General features: G+C 43.6%; 1 protein-coding gene across 1 annotated transcript; it reads right to left on the minus strand.

Moving 5' to 3' along the window:
- Window positions 1-1,587: 1,587 nt before the first annotated feature.
- On the minus strand, window positions 1,588-22,579 carry LOC311106433 (sorting nexin-3-like). Its single transcript, XM_084148767.1, has 4 exons — window positions 22,366-22,579; window positions 4,722-4,817; window positions 4,431-4,555; window positions 1,588-2,674 (listed from the first exon to the last, which is right to left on the minus strand). Exons 1-4 carry the CDS (start codon window positions 22,576-22,578, stop codon window positions 2,569-2,571), a joined length of 540 nt encoding a protein of 179 aa, XP_084004893.1. The 5' UTR covers window position 22,579; the 3' UTR covers window positions 1,588-2,568.
- Window positions 22,580-22,730: the final 151 nt, after the last annotated feature.

The following is a 22,730-nucleotide window of genomic DNA, read 5'->3' on the forward strand; positions in this document are numbered from 1 at the left end:
GTTCTAATGAGCACATGGCAAGTTGAACTTTAAGAACAGAAAAAAAATCATTCCTCTTATTGAAGACTGTAAAACAGCTTGATTTGACCAAGTAGAACAATCATCTTTGGGGTAGGCTTAAGTTTTGAGGATGTAATTTCCCTAATAGAATTGCCTAGCCAATTTAAGTAGGTTAGAATTTCACAAAATACTGCAATCTCTGGTTATCACAAAATAAGGATAATCTTCAATTGTAAAGACTTTTACAGTGGAATGAGCCATCTGTCCGTAATTGATGAACCTTTAAAGACGTGGAGATGTTTTTGAGTGTCTCTAAGACCAATGAGCTTTACAACAAATGCCCTTTCAATCTTTTATTGCATTGTTCAATCTGAGCGAATGGAAGAAACCAAAAAAGATTACTCGCAGCTCAAGCCACGGTCAGATGTGATATGGGTCGCACTTGACCCAGTGCTGAAACCAAAGGCCGTGGAGTGTTCAACTGCTGAAGAGGAGGCACCATCTCCTCAAGATGGGACAACGCTGACTGTTCTCCACAAGCTCGTGTGATGATCCCATACACTCAGAGGATTGAGAGGAACGAGCACATCAGGGCCCATAAAAAAAAAAACTATCTGGATTTCGCCTATCGGATAGGATTAAATGTATAGAAATAGAATTAATAGAACGGGAGTCCCCATTCAAGTCTGATTCGTCTGTTCTATTAAATATATTTCTATGCATTTAATTCTACTGAATAGGGGGAAACTATATATACATATATATATATATATATATATATATAAACAATTTAACTGGGCCCTGAGGACTTGACATATGCTGTTTTAAGCTCTCAAATTGAGAAATAAAACGAGTAATTGGAATGTGCAGGTTTCTATGTTTAAGGCTGAGTGAAATGTCGCCTGTTTGTGTTGGCGTGTCATTAAAATGAGTACTTTGTGAAGTTAGACACTAACACTGGAAAAAAATATTCAGCACTTGGATTTTTGCTTTTGGCTGTAAATATTTTTCTCTGTTGTACAAAGTGGGAGTTATAATTTTGTGAGAGTTGTACTGAAATATATTAGAATAATAAATGATATTGAATTATAGGCGTCCCAAATTGTCATTGAGTTACCCCTATGCCACGACGTTTGTTAAATTGATTGTTTTCTTTTCACTAAATCTGCTATCCAGCTTTTTCGGGTATATGGCAGTTTTGGATTCCAAAATCACGTGAATGTGAACCAGAGAGAAGGGTACAATTCCCTGAAACCCCAATGAGAACAAATGCCATGGGTTTTAAAGTTAGACTGCAGTAGAGTGCATATTGAGTCATGCCCTAGATGAGACCTTGGGAGAATCTGTAGCAATAACACATTGGCTCAGGGGTTTCAAGTGTTGTCCAATGAATCAAGTGCTTTATCGTTAAATTGGCTTTCATAATGATGAAAAAAAAAAGTACCGTTGACATCATTAGTGGCGATCAATGTCGTTCAATCCAATTAAAGTGGAGAAAAACAGGGTTCATAGGGAGTTTGGTGTACAGCAGGTTGCCATTGGCAGCGGGACCTAACATCTGTATATCAGAAGCAGCATGGACCAAAATGTGTGTGTATTCACTGAAATCTTTATTCAGGAAAAACATGACAACGCATCATCACCTCATGCGTATGAGTGCTTTTGACCAGTTTTATTGAAAAACTTTCAAAATAAACAAAATGGCACAGCAGTATACAAACGTCATAAACGCACATGCACAGTCAGTCGGTAGAAAAATGTTGTGGGGTTCCCCTCTGTGGTGCATTTTTTCTCATTAGAAAATAATTTACAGGCTAGTGCTGGCTGGTAGTACACACTGACGGTGGGTACAAGACAACTCGGAACGCTCCGATTTAAGTGCATTCATGACAACTGGGAACTCTGAAAAAAGCAAACTCCGAATGGATTTTTTAATTATTTTAATGGTCATCCAACTCAGAATTACCAGTCGGAATCTCTGGCATTATCCTAGAGCTCCGACTTCTCCGACCTGAAGATCACTGACGTCATGATCTTTCAGGGACCATCGAACAAATTGTGATTTTCAGAGTCAGGGATCATCTACAAAGTGTGTGAAGTCACAGTTATGGTGGTGAGGACAATCATTCCAATTGGACATTGAGTGGAAACAACAGTGCGTAATGTATGGGGTTTAAACATGAGGTTTGCATACATGGAAAGGTATTTTTTAATATTTCTTTAAAGTAAAAATATCCAAGACATACCTAACTGATAAATACAGATAACATAATGTAAAATACCCAAGTTAGTGGCATTTAGAGACAAAACCGATTATAAATAATTTTCAACCACAGTTATTACATTGGGACCATTTCTTAGTTTGATCCAATCGAGAGTTGAAAACCAGCAATACATGAGATCACTAATCAAACGGAAATAAAAGACAAAGAAAGGGATTGCAAATGAAAGAAGAGTGAAGAAGATCATAAGTGTTTTTGGTCAGAGCAGAGCAGGGCCGTTAGCAGTAGAGATTAGAGCTTTGGGTTGTGGGCCGGAAGTGGCCTGGGCCGAGTGGTGGTCCTGCTCTTAGGCTTGTCGTATTTTGGAGGGGGTATAGGTCTTGTCCACAGACTCATCCTGTAGAAACATGTGCAGACAGCGCTCGTTCTGAGCCAAAGGGTGACCAGCCACTCTGAAACACAAGACAGGGAGAGACACAGAGGTTATGAATACTTAGCTTATGAATACATGTTGTTGTTACAGTCTGTCTGACAGGCTACAAAGTACATGGTAACAAAGAACCCATTTTGTACATACATTTTGTCCTGGAAGAAATCTCAATACAATCCTTGACCATAATTACTTCCTTACTTATTCCTCTTCGTTCTTATGTGGAACATAAGGCTTCCATAGAGAGCATGACCATAACGGGACAGTAACTGTGAAAAGTGTTGTCAAAAGGGTAGCAAAACGTGCCCGCATTTTCAGCAGGTTTGTTTTCAATTTTTTCAATGTCCAAACGGTCAGATCAGGTGCATTTTGGAAGACCACTGACCTATGTCTGATGGTCATTGAGAGGGAACAGGGAGCACTTTCACTAAAAGTTATTTAAAAAAAATCTCCATGTTACATCTGGAGCAGGAGAATTTGATTAAGAGCAAAGGATTGAGAACATGCTGATAATTACCATTGAGGTCAGGGAGAGGAAGAGGAAGAGGGATGGAAGCAAAGCAAAGGGAAAGACAGACCAGTTTTCCATGACTGATGTACTCTCATCATCCTCTCAGCTACGGTCTAAAATGAAAAATATTTCTGAAGGCCAAGCATGACCCCAAGGGTTCACGTACCGGTCAAACAACAGAAAAATTATGGAGGATTTGAGGAGGCTTCCATTTGCCATCAAATGAGCAAGTTGAGCCCCCCCACCCCGACACTCCGTGACTCAATCAATTAAATTTTTTTACAGCGTTCAATTAAACTATATTTCACCTGGCCACTGATCGCACCCAACCCTGTCCCCACTCCTCCATCCCAAGTCTGATTACAAATCTCACCTTTCATTTTTGAACAATATGGCCAACCAATTTCCTTCCAAACTTCACTGTGCTGTTCTCTCCTCCTCTGCTGGGTTGTTTAGAAGTGATAACGGTGTTTACCTCCAGGAAAAGGGTTTTCCTCTCCACAATACACTCAATCACAGATTATAACAGCAGAACGAACCAGCTCCATTCCACCGTGCAGCTATTAAGTCTAAACAATGCTATGATCAACAGTAGCATTTAATTGAGAAAAAAAAGAAGAAAACTTAATTACCAACGCATTCTCAGCTCCCTTGAAAAAACAATTTATGGTTTTAGCATACTTAATATTCTAACAGGTAGCATTCGCCACATTTGCACATGAAACAAAGATAATAGCCAAGTCTGCAATCAAAGCAAATAATTACAGTCCCACTGTAACTTTTATTGTTCTCTACATGGGGGTGAGAACACCTTGGGGTAAAAAATAAGCAGGGGTGCACACACCATCCCTCAGGAAACCACTTGCTGTAATTTGAGACACAATTATCATAAATTACACATTAAATTAAAACAAATGTAGGAAGTACTAAGGGACACACTTCTTGTTCGTTTACCAGGTAATTATGAAGGAGAATTGAGGAGGAGGGGGGGGGGGGTTGGGAGACATATCCCTCTGTATGTGTTCAGTTTGTTAAACGACACAGAGAGAGAGAATCTAATTGATCAACTGATTTATGTTAAGTGTTTCATAGGCTCCTAAGGTTAAGATTGAGCTAAGAGTGGCTGCATTGATATATTTAACAAACACACACGTCTACATGCACGCTCTCACACACACACCTGACATCAATAGAAAAGTAGTAATATCACAAAACAACACCCTGATTCTAGGAAGCAGAGGATCTTGGGATGTCTGTGTAGACTCACTTGTTGAGGAACTGCTCCAGCCCAGCTCTCCGCTCCTCGATGAAGGAATCGTCAAATATCCCATCGTCCCCTCGGAACGGCAGCTGTCTGAACAGAGCTTTCCCTGGGAGAGGGGGGACCACCACCTGAGAGCGACACACAAACACACACACACACACACACATTAGTGGCATAAACCAAGTGAAAATCCTTTAGCAGTTTTATTGTTGTGTTTCTCTCTCTCTCTGTTTCGATTTCCTTTTTCCTGTGTAAAGTGTATCTAGACTGCTGTAAACCCCCCAGATGGCTCACCTTGCTATCTCTCTCCAGCTCCCCTCTGAGCCACTCAAAGTCGCTGTACCGTCTCCGCACACGAGACTCCTTCAGCTTGAAGATGGGCAGGTTGGTCTAAGGGAAAAAACAGAGATTTAAAAAAAAGACTTAAGCCCTGTGGAAACCAACTGCGTTAAACTGTATGCGTTCCGGCAGAAGTCCTTTCATTTTCACCATTGCGACTCATCTGCCGGACTAGGCTGAGGTACGTGCAGTGTGTCTCATGCATTGGATTTTTCAAACTTGTTTGTTGCTTTGCTGTGTGGTCTCAGAGACAGAAGAAGATTAACAACTGAAGATTTGGGTGATTCTGATTGGGGGCGGCAGGTAGCCTAGTGGTTAAGGGCATTGGACCAGTAACCAATATGTTGTCGGTTCGAATCCCCGATATGACTAGGTGAAAAATCTATAGATGTGCTCTTGAGAAAGTCACTTAACCCTAATTGCTCCGATAAGTCGCACTGGATAAGAGCGTCTGCTAAATAACTCAAATGTAAAAATGTGATGTGGCGCTTGGATTGCATAAACATTACTGTCCCAAGAGAATAAGGGTACATACAGTTGTGGTCAAAAGTTTTGAGAATGACACATATACTAAGTTTCAAAGTCTGCTGCCTCAGTTTTGATGATGGCAATTTGCATATACTCCAGAATGTCATGAAGAGTGATCAGATGAATTGCAATTAATTGCAAAATCCCTCTTTGCCATGAAAATGAACTTAACCCCAAAAAAAACATTTCCACTGCATTTCAGCCCTGCCACAAAAGGACCAGCTGCCATCATGTCAGTGATTTTCTCATTAACACAGGTGAGTGTTCTCTCCTCTCTGCACAGGCTATACAAACGCCTCACACCGCGTGGCTGCTGCCTCTCTAACCTGGTGGTCCCTGCACGCACGACCCACGTGGAGTTCCAGGTCTCCGGCAGCCTCTGGAACTGCCGTTCTGCGGCCAACAAGGCAGAGTTCATCTCAGCCTATGCTACCCTCCAGTCCCTCAACTTCTTGGCGCTGACGGAAACATGGATTACCACTGAAAACACTGCTACTCCTACTGCTCTCTCCTCACCTGATCATGTGTTCTCGCATACCCCGAGAGCATCTGGTCAGCGGGGTGGTGGCACAGGAATCCTCATCTCTCCCAAGTGGACATTCTCTCTTTTTCCCCTGACCCATCTGTCTATCTCCTCATTTGAATTCCATGCTGTCACAGTCACTAGCCCATTCAAGCTTAACATCCTTGTCATTTATCGCCCTCCAGGTTCCCTTGGAGAGTTCATCAATGAGCTTGACAAGTTCCTTTCCTGAGGATGGCTCACCCCTCACAGTTCTGGGTGACTTTAACCTCCCTACGTCTACCTTTGACTCATTTCTCTCTGCCCCCTTCTTTCCACTCCTCTCCTCTTTTGACCTCACCCTCTCACCGTCCCCCCCTACTCACAAGGCAGGCAATACGCTTGACCTCATCTTTACTAGATGCTGTTCTTCTACTAATCTCACTGCAACTCCCCTCCAAGTCTCCGACCACTACTTTGTATCCTTTTCTCTCTCGCTCTCCTCCAACACTACTCACTCTGCCCCTACTCAAATGGTAATGCGCCGTCGCAACCTTCGCTCTCTCTCTCCCGCTACTCTTCCATCCTATCATCTCTTCCCTCTGCTCAATTCTTCTCCCTCCAATCACCTGATTCTGCCTCCTCAACCCTCCTCTCCTCCCTTTCTGCATCTTTTGACTCTCTATGTCCCCTATCCTCCTGGCCGGCTCGGTCCTCCCCTCCTGCTCCGTGGCTTGACGACTCATTGCGAGCTCACAGAACAGGGCTCCAGGCAGCCGAGCGGAAATGGAGGAAAACTAGACTCCCTGCGGACCTGGCATCTTTTCACTCCCTCCTCTCTACATTTTCTTCCTCTGTTTCTGCTGCTAAAGCCACTTTCTACCACTCTAAATTCCAAGCATCTGCCTCTAACCCTAGGAAGCTCTTTGCCACCTTCTCCTCCCTGCTGAATCCTCCCCCCCTCCTCAAGCTGAACCTCGGTAAGACGGAGCTGCTCTTCCTCCCGAGGAAGGACTGCCCGTTCCATGATCTCGCCATCACGGTTGACAACTCCGTAGTGTCCTCCTTCCAGAGTGCAAAGAGCCTTGGCGTGACCCTGGACAACACCCTGTCGTTCTCCGCTAACATCAAGGCGGTGACCCGATCCTGTAGGTTCATGCTCTACAACATTCGGAGAGTACGACCCTGCCTTACACAGGAAGCGGCACAGGTCCTAATCCAGGCACTTGTCATCTCCCGTCTGGATTACTGCAACTCGCTGTTGGCTGGGCTCCTTGCCTGTGCCATTAAACCCCTACAACTCATCCAGAATGCCGCAGCCCGTCTGGTGTTCAACCTTCCCAAGTTCTCTCACGTCACCCCGCTCCTCCGCACACTCCACTGGCTTCCAGTTGAAGCTTGCATCTGCTACAAGACCATGGTGCTTGCCTACGGAGCTGTGAGGGGAACGGCACCTCCGTACCTTCAGGCTCTGATCAGTCCCTACACCCAAACGGGGGCATTGCGTTCATCCACCTCTGGCCTGCTGGCCCCCCTACCTCTGCGGAAGCACAGTTCCCACTCAGCCCAGTCAAAACTGTTCGCTGCTCTGGCACCCCAATGGTGGAACAAGCTCCCTCACGACGCCAGGACAGCGGAGTCACTCACCACCTTCCGGAGACACTTGAAACCCCACCTCTTTAAGGAATACCTGGGATAGGATAAAGTAATCCTTCTACCCCCCCTTACTCACCCCAAAGAAAGAAAGAAAAAAAAAAACATATTGTAAAGTGGTTATCCCACTGGCTATAAGGTGAATGCACCAATTTGTAAGTCGCTCTGGATAAGAGCGCCTGCTAAATGACGTAAATGTAAACTTAAATGTGTTGACGAGGACAAGGCTGGAGATCACTCTGTCATGCTGATTGTTATTCTAACTCAGACTGGAAGCTTTAAAAGGAGGGTGGTGCTTGAAATCATTGTTCTTCCTCTGTTAACCATGGTTACCTGCAAGGAAACACGTGCCGTCATCATTGCTTTGCACAAAAAGGGCTTCACATGCAAGGATATTGCTGCTAGTAAGATTGCACCTAAATCAACCATTTATCGGATCATCAAGAACTTCAAGGAGAGAGGTTCAATTGTTGTGAAGAAGGTGTCAGGGCGCCCAAGAAAGTCCAGCAAGCGCCAGGACCGTCTCCTAAAGTTGATTCAGCTGCGGGATCGGGGCACCACCAGTGCAGAGCTTGCTCAGGAATGGCAGCAGGCAGGTGTGAGTGCATCTGCACGCACAGTGAGGCGAAGACTTTGAGGATGGCCTGGTGTCAAGAAGGGCAGCGAGGAAGCCACTTCTCTCCAGGAAAAACATCAGGGACAGACTGAAATTGTGCAAAAGGTACAGGGATTGAACTGCTGAGGACTGGGGTAAAGTCATTTTCTCTGATGAATCCCCTTTCCGATTGTTTGGGGCATCCGGAAAACACCTTGTACGGAGAAGACAAGGTGAGCGCTACCATCAGTCCTGTGTCATGCCAACAGTAAAGCATCCTGAGACCATTCATGTGTGGGGTTGCTTCTCAGCCAAGGGAGTGGACTCACTCACAATTTTGCCTAAGAACACAGCCATGAATAAAGAATGGTACCAACACATCCTCCGAGAGCAACTTCTCCCAACCATCCAAGAACAGTTTGGTGACGACCAATGCCTTTTCCAGCATGATGGAGCACCTTGCCATAAGGCAAAAGTGATAACTAAGTAGCTCGGGGAACAAAACATCAACATTTTGGGTCCATGGCCAGGAAACTCCCCAGACCTTAATCCCATTGAGAACTTGTGGTCGATCCTCAAGAGGCGGGTGGACAAACAAAAACCCACAAATTCTGACAAACTCCAAGCATTGATTATGCAGGAATGGGCTGCCATCAGTCAGGATGTGGCCCAGAAGTTAATTGACAGCATGCCAGGGCGGATTGCAGAGGTCTTGAAAAAGAAGGGTCAACACTGCAAATATTGACTCTTTGCATAAACTTAATGTAATTGTCAATAAAAGCCTTTGACACTTATGGAATGCATGTAATTATACTTCAGTATACCATAGTAACATCTGACAAAAATATCTCAAAACTTTCGACCACGAATGTACAGTGCATTCGGAAAGTATTCAGACCCCTTCCCTTTTTCCACTTTGTTACATTACAGCCTTATTCTAAAATGTATGCAATTATTTTTTCCCCCCTCAATACCCCATAATGACAAAGCAAAAACAGGTTTTTAGCAAATGTATAAAAAATAAAAATACGGAAATACCTTACTTACAGACCCTTTGCTATGAGACTCGAAATTGAGCTCAGGTGCATCCTGTTTCCATTGATCATCATTGAGATGTTTCTACAACTTGATTGGAGTCCACCTCTGGTAAATTATATTGATTCGACATGAATCTAAATAAAGGTCCCACAGTTGATAGTGCATGTCAATACAAAAACCAAGCCATGAGGTCGAAGGAATTGTCCGTAGAGCTCCGAGACAGGATTGTGTCGAGGCACAGATCTGGGAAAGGGTACCAAAAAATGTCTGCAGCATTGAAGGTCCCCAAGAACACCATTGCCTCCATCATTCTTAAATGGAAGAAGTTTGGAACCACCAAGACTCTTCCTAGAGCTGGCCACCCGGCCAAACTGAGCAATCGGGGGAGAAGGACCTTGGTCAGGAAGCTGACCAAGAACCCGATGGTCACTCTGACAGAGCTCCAGAGTTCCTCTGTGGAGATGGGAGAACCTTCCAGAAACAAACCATCTCTGCAGCACTCCACCAATCAGGCCTTTATGGTAGAGTGGCCAGACAGAAGCCACTCCTTAGTAAAAGGCACATGACAGCCCACGTGGAGGTTTGCCAAAAGGCACCTAAAGGACTCGCAGACCAATAGAAACAAGATTCTCTGGTCTGATGAAACCAAGATTGAACACTTTGGCCTGAATGCCAAGCGTCACGAATGAAGGAAACCTTGCCCCATCCCTACGGTGAAGCATGTTGGTGGCAGCATCATGCTGTAGAGATGTTTTTCAGCGGCAGGGACTGGGAGACTAGTCAGGATTGAGGGATAGATGAACGGAGCAAAGTACAGAGAGATCCTTGATGAAAACTGCTCCAGAGCGCTTAGGACCTCAGACTGGGGTGAAGGATTACCTTCCAACAGGACAACGACCCTAAGCACACAGCTAAGACAACGCAGGAGTGTCTTCGGGACAAATCTCTGAATGTCCTTGAGTGGCCCAGCCAGATCCCGGACTTGAACCCGATTAAACATCTCTGGAGAGCCCTGAAAATAGCTGTGTAGCGACGCTCCTCAACCAACCTCACAGAGCTTGAGAGGATCTGCAGAGAAGAATGGGAGAAACTCCCCAAATACGGGTCCCAAGCTTTTAGAGTCATACCCAAGAAGACTCGAGGCTGTAATCGCAACCAAAGGTTCTTCAACAAAGTACTGAGTAAAGGGTCTGAATACTCATGTAAATATGATTTGTTTATTTGTAATAAATTATCAAAAATGTCCCCAAAAAACTGTTTCTGCTTTGTCATTATGGGGTATTGTGTGTAGATTGATGAGTGAAAAAATTATTTAATCAATTTTAGAATAAGGCTGTAACCTAACAAAATGTGGAAAAAGTCAAGGGGTTTGAAAACGTTCCGTTGGCACTGTATGTATATACACAGTACCAGTCAAAAGTTTGGACACACCTACTCATTCAAGGCTTTTTCTTTATTTTGACTATTTTTTACATTGTAGAATAATAGTGAAGACATCAAAACTATGAAATAACACATATGGAATCATGTAGTAACCAAGAAAGTGTTTAACAAATCCCTTTGCCTTGATGACAGCTTTGCACACTCTTGGCATTCTCTCAACCAGCTTCACGAGGTAGTCACCTGGAATGCATTTCAATTAACAGGTGTGCCTTGTTAAAAGTTAATGTGTGTATTTTTTTCCTTCTTAATGCATTTGAGCCAATCAGTTGTGTTGTGACAAGGTAGGGGTGGTATACGGAATATATTTGGTAAAAGACCAAGTCCATATTATGGCAAGAACAGCTCAAATAAGCAAAGAGAAACGACAGTCCATCATTACTTTAAGACATGAAGGTCAGTCAATCCAGAAAACGTCAAGAACTTTGAAAGTTTCTTCAAGTGCAGTCGCAAAAACCATCAAGCACTATGATGAAACTGGCTCTTATGAGGACCGCCACAGGAAAGGAAGACCCAGAGTTACATCTGCTGCAGAGGATAAGTTCATTATAGTTACCAGCCTTAGAAATTACAGCCCAAATAAATGCTTCAGAGTTCAAGTAACAGACACATCAACATCAACTGTTCAGAGGAGACTTGCTTGGGCCAAGAAGAAGAGACTTGCTTGGGCCAAGAAACACGAACAATGGACATTAGACCGGTAGAAATCTGTCCTTTGGCCTGATGAGACCAAATGAGATTTTTGCTTCCAACCGCTGTGTCTTTGTGAGACACAGAGTAGGTGAATGGATGATCTCTGCGTGTGTGGTTCCCACCATGAAGCATGGAAGAGGTGGTGTGATGGTGCTTTGCTGGTGACACTGAGTTATTTAGAATTCAAGGCACACTTAACCAGCATGGCTACCACAGCATTCTGCAACGATACGCCATCCCATCTGGTTTGCGCTTAGTGGGACTATCATTTGTTTTTCAACAGGACAATGACCCAACACACCTCCAGGCTGTGTAAGGGCTATTTGACCAAGAAGGAGTGTGATGGAGTGCTGCATCAGATGACCTGGCCTCCACAATCACCCGACCTCAACCCAATTGTGATGGTTTGGGATGAGTTGGACCGCAGAGTGAAGGAAAAGCAGCCAACAAGTGCTCAGCATATGTGGGAACTCCTTCAAGACTGTTGGAAAAGCATTCCTCATGAAGCTGGTTGAGAGAATGCCAAGAGTGTGCAAAGCTGTCATCAAGGCAAAGTGTGGCTACTTTGAAGAATCTCAAATATATTTTGATTTGTTTAACACTTTTTGGGTTACTACATGATTCCATATGTGTTATTTCATAGTTTTGAGGTCTTCACTATTATTCTACAATGTAGAAAATAGTAAAAAGAAAACTTTTGACTGGTACTCTATATATATTTATTTTTGTACATACTGGCGCAGCCAGTCCACAAGGTGGCGCATCACCTTCTTACATTCTTTGGGGAGAACCCTGTGATGATATTGATACTAGACTGGGATTTATAAAGCTTTTTTCAACAGGTCTCACAACACACTGTATGGTACCATCAACCCTTCCACCACTAGTGTGTAGTAACCCAAGTGATACACAGCAGCCATTTTGTCCCAGAGACACTTACCACACACTGGCTATGAGAGTGGAGGTAGGGAGTAGATGCAGAGTGAATGACCGGCTTGCTATTGTGGCGTTTGGGCCTAGCCTTGTGTTAGGCACTCTGTGGCAAATTACTTTGTTAAAAGAGCCATACAAATAGAAAATTCAATTGGAAATTGAAATACTGTATTGAAGTTTGCCCTTACAGTGCTCACCAAGGTCTGATTCACTTTGGACGAGCTGAGAGAGAGAGAGAAAGATCGAGAGAGAGAGAGAAAGAAAGAAAGAAAGAAAGATCGAGAGAGTGTGCGTAGTGCTGTTTAATGAGCACTGGAGATTACATTTCATGAAATGTTTCGGCATTGACATACACCACTGAAGCGTACAGCAGCACATTAGAACACAATGCCAAAGCTCTTCACCTGTCATGAAAGCAGCATCCTGCGGCCATCCCAGCCACAATACACAACCTGGAGAGAAAAATACAATTTCCCCATAGACAGACAACAATCACAGAAGGTCAGAATTCATGGAGAGCCACAAGAGCAGAAACCATTGAGCAGTTAGATAGATGGATGCATGCGGGGCGATGTGTGCGAGCAGTGGCAGAATGATCGATAAGCAGGAGAACGAAGGAGTGTGTGAGAGTGTGATAAAGAGATGGATAGGTAGCTAGCACGCTGAGTAAATAGATTAATAAATTGGGGGGGATGTGGGGAGAGGGGGCTGTATGGACTATGGCGGACTAATTAAGAAAGGAGAGCAGAAGTGGCCTTTTCGTTCTCATGGTCTCCCTCGCTCTCACCCCCCCCCCCTCCCTCATATTTTCCTTCTCCTATAATAAGTCAGTGTTTTGCCCTTGAGACCCCTCTTGAGTCTTTTCACTGGGAAAAACACAGACCGTACTCTCCTCGTCTTCTGTCCTCTCGGTCCGCTCTCTTTTTCCCTCCCCTCCTCTCTGTAAAATTATGGATTTTTCTCCTCTACATTAATGAGAGCTAGAAGAGAGAATTATTTTGGCAGGATTCAAAAATAAAAAATTCAAGTTATTTGATAATAACAATTGGAGAAAGAAATTCTTACCACAAAAACTACAAGGAAGTCAATTGGTAATAGCAGAACATTTATTAAAAGTAGCTGAAAAATAAAATAGAAACTTTCCCTCATGTTGGGGTTCTTCTGACAGTTGATAACGGAAGACAAAGAACAAGGTGAGGGAAAAAGGTATAGAACACTACAAGGAGAACTGAAGGAATGTTCTCTCTCGTTCCACCTTTCTTTCTCATCTCATCCTTCACCTCTCCTTACCCCCTTTCTCCTTAACGCCCTTCTCTTTCTTTCCGTAGTAGTATGCCTTCTCTCGTTTGTCTACCCAGCCATTCTCTCTCCTCTTATTTCCCTCCCCTCTGTCTCCAGGTGAGGTTGTCATCCCCCCCCTCCTTCCTCTCAGGTCACAGGAGAAGGGGATTAGCCTAGCTTTAGAGCCCCTGTAGCTGCGGTCTTCCCTCTCAGTGGGCTGTCCCTCAGTGTTCTGGTACCTCACAGCACGGAACGCTTCATGAAACACTGGGAAGTTAATCCCCACGACAACAGATCATGGTTACAGGTAATCTGCCACCGCCGAGACGCTAATCCCATCAGGCCCAGTCCCGATGCTCCCACACAAAACACACACGAGCACAACTGTGTGTGTGGAGACACAGGTGCTAGAGTTAGACAACACTCACACAAGCTGCACAACACACACACACACACACTTGACGTTTGGACAATTCTGGTTACTCAAACTACGCCTTCCAAATGTTCAATCTTGGGCTTGCTGATCCACACCCCTTCCTGGACCTCACTGCTCAGGACAAAAGAGAGAGAGAAAATGAAAGTCACCTGCGCTTTCAATCACCACCCCATCACACCCTATGATTAAGAGATTGGCGTTAATGGTGAAAGAAGAGGAAGAGAGGACAAGTCAGGTGAAAGGGGAGTAGTCAGCTCGCCCACACTTTTCGGTCTCAAACAAACACTTCTAATCACACACAGCTCCACAAGTCAAAGATCAAGTTTCTGTCCTCTTCACACCTGGCTGTAGGTTGGGGCTGGGGGCGTGGTTCAGGTTGGGGCTGGGGGCGTGGTTCAGGTTGGGGCTGGGGGCGTGGTTCAGGTTGGGGCTGAGGGCGTGGTTCAGGTTGGGGCTGAGGGCGTGGTGTGTGTGACTCTGGTTACGGAATAAGGCATTGATTGGGACACCCTGGGCCACCCCTTTATTTCCTTAGTTATTCAAAAAGCACACAGTTTCTCTCACTATCAGAGATCAGCGGTGGGATAAGGGTGGGTGTCATAAGCTTTCTATAGGGTCCAATAAAATCTGTGTTGCGGAAAACACAGGCGGAATCCAGACATTAAAAAGGAATTCAACAATATTCAAAAATGTATTGAACTTAGTAGGAAATCAACTAAATGTATTGAACTTATTTGAAAATACATTAAATTTGCCAAAGTTAATCATAAAACATGAACAAAATGCATCTGTGATTCGTATTTTCATGCAACTTTCTGAAACGGCACAGGAATGCCCCCGTCTGTGTGTTGTGTGCTCATATGTCTAGTTTTCACTTTGTGTAGCCGTTAGCGATAATGCTAATGATAACCGTCTACTGGTTGATGGAAAGGCTTTCCCAAAAATCGTCAATGAAATGCTAACTACAAAGTAGCCTATGCCTACCTGGCAGAAGGATATCATGATTATTTGCATCAATCCAGTGGCCAATTGTTTTGCAAACTCTGCAATCACATGAGCGTTACAGAAACACCACTAACCAAACATAGTCTCTGGCTGGTGCTGCATGCTCACTTGCATTAAAGAGCGACTGCCTTTAAAAAGCAACACATCCCTTTGAAAATGGCTTATGTGGCAACAATATGAGTCAGAAACATTTATTCTAGTGTCAAAAATGTACTACAAAGTGTTAGTAGGATAATTTTGGTAATAAAGTCAGTCTCGTCTAAGACGGAGTTTGGAACATCCATAAATGAAGGTTGGGTTTTGATTTGACGATGTCCATTTGCCCACTAACATGGGGTGAACCTCTGCGGTGATTGCTCTATATCCAATAGCATAGCCAGTGAGACAGACCTGCCCAGCAGCTCCGACTTTGTTTACATAAGACAACACGTCGCAAATTTTTTAAACTTGTGAAATACTGCACCAAACACCTTAATGTAAAATTGTGCAACTAAAACATCCTCTGCAAATTCATTACAGATATCTTCAGTTATCGTAGATTCATTCTGGGGATTTTGAGGAAGTGAAATAGGCTTCTGCATCTAGCGTCTCATGGAGGACAAACATCATTAACCAAATGCGGAATTGGTGAGGAAACACACTTCCAAGACCGAAATCAAATTTTTCTAATGATCAACAGAAAAACACACTTGCTAATAGGCATGTTCAGTGGCTCTTTAAATGGTAACTACAACCAAAATTCAAAATGTCTTAAGATTTTTACCTTAAACGTGGTCTCCTGATGTGGTTTAAACATTGTTGTGGACTGAGAACACCCAATTGTTGTTTTTCCTATTTAAAAAAAGTGTGATTCAGAGCGAAAACCTGAACAAACAAAACCAGGGGTTGCGTTAACGCAGAATTCGGTGTTTTTCACAGAAAAAAAATAAAAGAAAATGCATAACAAATATCTTGCTGCGTTTTGTAAACGCAGATCTAAAATGCTTCTTATTGTAATTTCTGCTCGGCATCAGACTAATTTTGTGCTTCAGTTGCACTTCTCCACTCAGATGAGAATTCACCAACAGCATTCTATCAGCAGAGAGTGCTCTGAATGATGTGTAGCTACTTTTCTCCTGATTTTTCTCAGTGTAGCCTACTTTTCTCCAGTTAGATGAAAGACTAACTTCAAGCAAAACATTAGGACATGTAGCTGACTACATTTCTATGATAAACATTAGAAATATGATGACCATGCATCGTTTCTTTGCAAAAAATACTTTGCTTTTCATTGTAAGCTAATTTATTTGTGTGCATGCTAGCCAAATAGCGTTGCACTTCTGTTGTCATCTGATGAAAATTAAGCTATTTTCTGCCGAATGTGTTGCACTAATGTATTTTCTGTGAAGGAAAACTATAGTTGCACGCACCTGACGACTCTATTGAAGCAAAAAAACTGTTGACTTTCAATATAAAAACGCAGGCGAAATGCAGATTTCTGAACTCTAACGCGACAACTGAAAACGAAGAAAAATGGAATCTGGGAAGACACAATGTAAACCATATGCCTTGGCCGTCTCAGTCACCAGATATCAACACAATGTAAACCATATGCCTTGGCCGTCTCAGTCACCAGATATCAACACAATGTAAACCATATGCCTTGGCCGTCTCAGTCACCAGATATCAACACAATGTAAACCATATGCCTTGGCCGTCTCAGTCACCAGATATCAACACAATGTAAACCATATGCCTTGGCCGTCTCAGTCACCAGATATCAACCCAATGTAAACCATATGCCTTGGCCGTCTCAGTCACCAGATATCAACCCAATGTAAACCATATGCCTTGGCCGTCTCAGTCACCAGATATCAACACAATGTAAACCATATGCCTTGGCCGTCTCAGTCACCAGATATCAACACAATGTAAACCATATGCCTTGGCCGTCTCAGTCACCAGATATCAACACAATGTAAACCATATGCCTTGGCCGTCTCAGTCACCAGATATCAACACAATGTAAACCATATGCCTTGGCCGTCTCAGTCACCAGATATCAACACAATGTAAACCATATGCCTTGGCCGTCTCAGTCACCAGATATCAACCCAATGTAAACCATATGCCTTGGCCGTCTCAGTCACCAGATATCAACCCAATGTAAACCATATGCCTTGGCCGTCTCAGTCACCAGATATCAACCCAATTGAACACTTGTGGGAGATTCTGGAGCGGCGCCACCATCAACAAAACACCAAATGATGGAATTTCTTGTGGAAGAACGGAGTTGTATCCCTCCAATAGAGTTAGACACTTGTAGAATCTATGCCAAGGTGCATTGAAGCTGTTCTGGCTCGTGGTGGCTCAACGCATATTAAGACACTTTATGTTGGTGTTTCCTTTATTTTGGCAGTTACCTGTACATTCTCATTTTGACTAATCACAATGCATTTTGAAAAACAATACATAGCTGGACATGAGCAGTTAGACAAGATAAGAACGAATTACAACAGAAAGGATAATGTAACAAAGTGATTAAAATTTGTATAAGCAGTCTTTCCATGAATAGCCGAGGCTATGGTGATTAATGATGCTTCATACAGACAGAGAGCGCTAGAAAGCGAGAGAGAGCGAGCGAGAGAAAGCACAACAGACAAAGCAAGGCAGATCGAGAGAAAGGTAAGCCTAAGCAAGTGAGCACACAGGGTCCATTTCATAAACAACACAAAAATACCCAACTTCCAACTACACTTCAACTGAGCCACTGGCCTACTAAAAGCTTTCACATGGCAGGAACAGAAACCCATGAGTAACCCACCGCTGCATTAGAAATGCATGTGAAGCATCATGTGTAGGAAGAGACAATACCATAGCTCATTAAAGACTTGGGGGAGAAAAGAGCCCCAACCCCTTAAGAGAAAGGTCACCCCTCTCCTGTGAGAATGGTTCAAGGCCGCCTATGCATTAGCTTTTAGCAGGATGGATTAAGTCAAGTTCGAGAGTGCCGCATCCCTAACAGCCACTGCCCCCTTCTTACCCTCCCCTAGCTCTCCCTTTCAAAAATGAAAAGTATGAAAAATGGCAGCACAATACCACCTCATCGCATCATATTCTAAAAGGGAAAGAGAGGAGAGAACAATGGCGCTGGGGCCGTGGGTCTCTCTCGCTCTGTCGTTTCCTCTGTGCACTTTCCCTCTCTCGCCCCTACAGCCCGACAGCCTTCCCTCTCCTCTCTCCGACTCCCCTAGCTGGCAGAAAGCTGCTTTGTTGCCATAGTATCAACTCCCACTTTTGATACTGTCATTTCAAGTAGGATATGGTAGCCTTGATACAATATGTTCCCCATTTCCATTAAAATAGTTGTCAGAGAGGATGGTGTAGAATTTGGATTATACTTGACTGTGCCTGACAAGGCCCCTCCATCCCCGCCCCTCCCTATTTTATTAATGACCAAAAAGGTTTTTCCACCCCCAAAATGGAACAGAGAAAGAAAGAGGGGGAGGCTATGGGAGTGGAGAGGTGGAGGAGGAGTGGACAAGAGAGAGAGAGAGAGAGAGCTGTAAGAGGCCTTTTTATATGCTCCTGTCTGTCCATAAACAAAGTGAGATCCCAAAGTCCACTCTCTCCAGTGTGCTCTCTGAAGGGGGAGATGGAGTCTACCAAAGGCAAGGTCTAATGTTGGTGGTAAAGCTTTCCCCCCCGTTTGTTGAGTTCAAAAACATACACTACTCTGTTGAGAGATCGAGAGAGAGAAAAGTCCTCTCACCCTCTCATCAAACTGAATCATTGAGAGACATTAGGACTGTGTAGAGAGCATCTCCTCAGCATTCAAGACACGTAAAAAAAATACCCTGAACTAAAGCCCATGAAAGTGAACTAACAATTAGGCTATCCAACCTGTTAGCAATAGCCTTCTATTATCAAGGGACTTATTTTAACAGTATTTTATAGGCAGAAGGAAGACCTTAAATATAACTAATGACAAACGGAAAGACCAAAGACAACATTATTGTTTTACACAAGACCATATTTCTCAGGTTTACAAGTCTGCACATGTGAATTCTAGGTTAACTTGAGGACATGACACTGGTTTTAGCAGAGAAACTGTCACCATCTGCAGTGCACAACGCAGTTTCTGATATACAATCAATAGGCCTAAACAACAACTGTCTGGCCACACTTTCTCTCGCTGTGACTTTTGTCATGTGACCATAATGTCACCTTTACATTTACATTTTAGTCATTTAGCAGACGCTCTTATCCAGAGCGACTTACAGTTAGTGAGTGCAAACATTATTTTTATTTTATTTTTCATACTGGCCCCCCGTGGGAATCGAACCCACAACCCTTGCGTTGCAAACACCATGCTCTACCAACTGAGTTACATCCCTGCCTGCCATTCCCTCCCCTACCCTGGACGACGCTGGGCCAATTGTGCGCCGCCCCATGGGTCTCCCGGTCACGGCCAGCTACGACAGAGCCTGGATTCTAACCAGGATTTCTAGTGGCACAGCTAGCATTGCGATGCAGTGTCTTAGACCACTGCGCCATGAAATTTGTCACACGAGTGACCATAAAATGACCGCTGCACTGACCATGAAAATGTAATATGACCATATCAGCTAACACCATAATGACAAATTAACATACGACCAAACCAAGACATTGCATGATGAAGTTATAGTACTACTTGTCTAAAAGAGTTGTGCAACAGTTACCATAGATACTGAAGTGGGGACAGAGACCTAGAAGGAGTAGTAGGAACCAAAGAAACAGGAACTCAAAGTATAGGAGGTAGTCTATAGGAGGCATAGCAGTGAAGAGGAGACCTGACTGATCCGACACTGCTGGTGCAGGCACAGCATACATTTCACCTGTTAGGTCAGGTGTCATATGACTAGATTTTATAGAGTCATTGTGGGCTAAGGTGACTATTCTCTCAACTAGGCTGGGGGGGGGGGCGAGGGACGGAGATGCAGGGATATGGTGGATGAAGAGTGAGGGGGTGCCTTTGTGGCCTCCCCAGGGGGGTGAGAGTAGGTGGTGGAGCCCATATGAGGACGCGGATGAAGCCTTCCCCTCCCCACACACCAGCCTGATTCATTCTTCTCCCCTATCAATGAGGGGATTAAGAAGACTCTCTCAGCACGGTCGTATGGGCTCTCACTGCCATGGGATGGGGGGGGGGGGGTTCACAAATATTATAGCTAAGCAGTGAGGGAACCCGAAACACAAGCAACACTGGAAAGCATTCCAGGCTGGCCAAGGTACCAGGCAGGCCTTTCGGTATAGTCGAAATGCCTTTAGAAACGGGAGTAAAACACTTCTAAAGAAAGGGAGAAGAAAGGAAAGAGGAGAGAAGCGAAGCAAAGTTGACACCACGTTTGTTGAGAAGTGAGGGATGCTCCTCTTATTCCTGGCTCTTATGCAAAGCAGGGTCACAGAGGGCCATGAGGCGCACAATAAATGCTGATTACACGCATATGCTAATTATTACACGCCAATCAAGTACAGTAGCCTTATATTCAGTTCTAATACCCGCAGACAGGCTTCTCTAGGTAGGGGAAAGCTATAAATACTATAGGGGTACGCTGCGCTAAACCACCACGCTACTGAAAACAACGCGAGAGACAGCCCAGACAATCAGACAGGGTTGACGGTGGTACGGTGATAACATGCTTAGCTCTTGATGTACCGCTTCAAATGCAATAATTCTGGTAATTTGTTTTGTATTATGCACTCTGTGTTGGAAATAGTGGTGTGAAACAAATAGCACAAAAGCAGAGGATGAAAAATATAGCCTTTTTTCAGCAGTCTTATAACGTGTTGTTGCGTTGGTAACAGTTATTCAGTTGGTTCGTTTTAGTTTTCATAAAACATGAGAACAAGCTCCAGACAGGTTTTTAAATTGTGTTATACCCCATGCATTAAGTCTGTCATAGACTTTATTGTCATGATGATACTTTGAGTAACTGTGTTTTCTTTACAAGCAATCAATAGCAACTTTAGCTGATTTGAGGGTTAAACAGTTGTTGATGAGTGACTTTCACTCTCCATAGCGCAGTTTATAAATATGGATGAGACCAGAGGTGAATCTCAAAAGTACTTCCTTGATTCCTCCCATCCACTCCCCACCAGAGGGAAGCAAGGAGGTCTGGCTTTGTGAGGACATGCATCTGTCCTGTTTAATCCCCCAGCCCCCCACCCCAGCAGAGCAGAAAGGAAATGCATGGGGTGAGTAAGTGGGCTGTGGGGCTCGCTGATGCTGAGCCTGGCTCAACATCCTGTCTTCATTCCAGAGAAGCTGACCAGTACAGTTTCAGTACACCAACATGTCATAGAACTGAATTTTACACAGAGAGTCCCTTTACTGGAATAGTATTGCTATGATTAATAAGAGAGGGGGAGAGAAAAACACTGGATTCATCTGTATTGCTCAATATCCGAGTGGAGGCATAGAGAAGCGACATTTCTTCGTTGAGTGAGGGAGAGTCTCCAAGCTCTGTTTTTGGGTAGAGACTTGGCATGAAAGCCCCTTTTACTGTGTTAAAATACACCCTTGTTGAGCTTTCTGCTTCTGTTGGTGTGTGACAAATCGAGATCTTGGGACTATAAGGTTCTATCTGCAAAAAGATGATTCTGAGATAGTTGGCTTTAAAGTTCAGAACCCTTATTGGTTTGAATGGTGTCAGCAATTTCTATATTGTCTTCTTTTGAACTTAACAACATTAATTGGGGTATTTAGAGTACAATATAGGTAGAGAACATTGAACAGAACAAAGCTAAGTCAATAACTCAATTTAGACAAAAATGCAGATTGAACCTTGTAGCCCCAAACTCTCGAAATACAATTAGCTATCTACCATTTACACCCGATGACAGGGGTGTGGCTGGAACACAAAAATGATCTGTTAAGGGTTTGTACGACAGTTAATTTGGCAAAGATAATACAAACTAGCTAGTTAGTTAGTTATATGGCTCACTGGCCTTTAGACATGGGGTTCTTGCAAACAACACACAAAACAAGACCCACTGTCAACAACATATTTGTAACTTGCCTTTGACTTCACATTCCTGAAGTCAGAGAAGCTAACAGTTAGCACGTTAGCTAGCTATCTGGCTAGGCTATCGACCAAAACTGGAGGCCCATTCAATAATATTGTATCAACAATACTTTGATAACCTTGCCAGAAATAGTTTAATCGTTTTAATACACAGCTGAATTGGTCAAATGCTAAGTATAATGTTAGTTTATTTAACTAAACCCACCGTCTAGCTAACTGTTATAACTACTAACAACTACCTAACTACCCCGTGGCTAAAAGCTAGTTAACTGATTTGACAGTTCGAATATTATCTACATCTGACTAGTACACATCTCTTTCTTAGCGTGACCCTAACTAAACTCAATCCCCTTTATCAAGATGACCAGGTCCATTGCCCTAAAGAGCAAGCTAATGGTTTGCCTAGTTATTTTGTTAGCTCGCTAGTAGCTATCTTGTATGCTCACCTTCAGTCTGATTTCATACGTGGTAAACCTGGTCCTGCCGACACCGACCGTTTCAGGGTTGCTCACGTCAATCTCTAGAAAGTTACTTGGGGGTCCATACGCGTCGTTCAAGTTCTGAGGCTTGGAGAATAGCCTCCTTGTATCAGCTATGGTATCAGCCATTTCTCCCCCACTAGCTAGGTTAGCTGCAATTGCCCTGTCGTTTGGGTCCATGTTATCTGGGATCCTTGGGACGTCCCTATAATAATAATAATAATAATAATAATGATAATTAATAAATGGGTGGGTGCTTCTATTTGTCCTATTTCAAGTGTGTATTAATACGCATGTTTGAATAGGAAATTTGTTTTTTTGCATATCACAAC

The sequence above is a fragment of the Coregonus lavaretus genome (genome assembly GCF_964263955.1).
Source record: "Coregonus lavaretus genome assembly, chromosome: 31".
Classification (NCBI taxonomy): Eukaryota; Metazoa; Chordata; class Actinopteri; order Salmoniformes; family Salmonidae; genus Coregonus; species Coregonus lavaretus.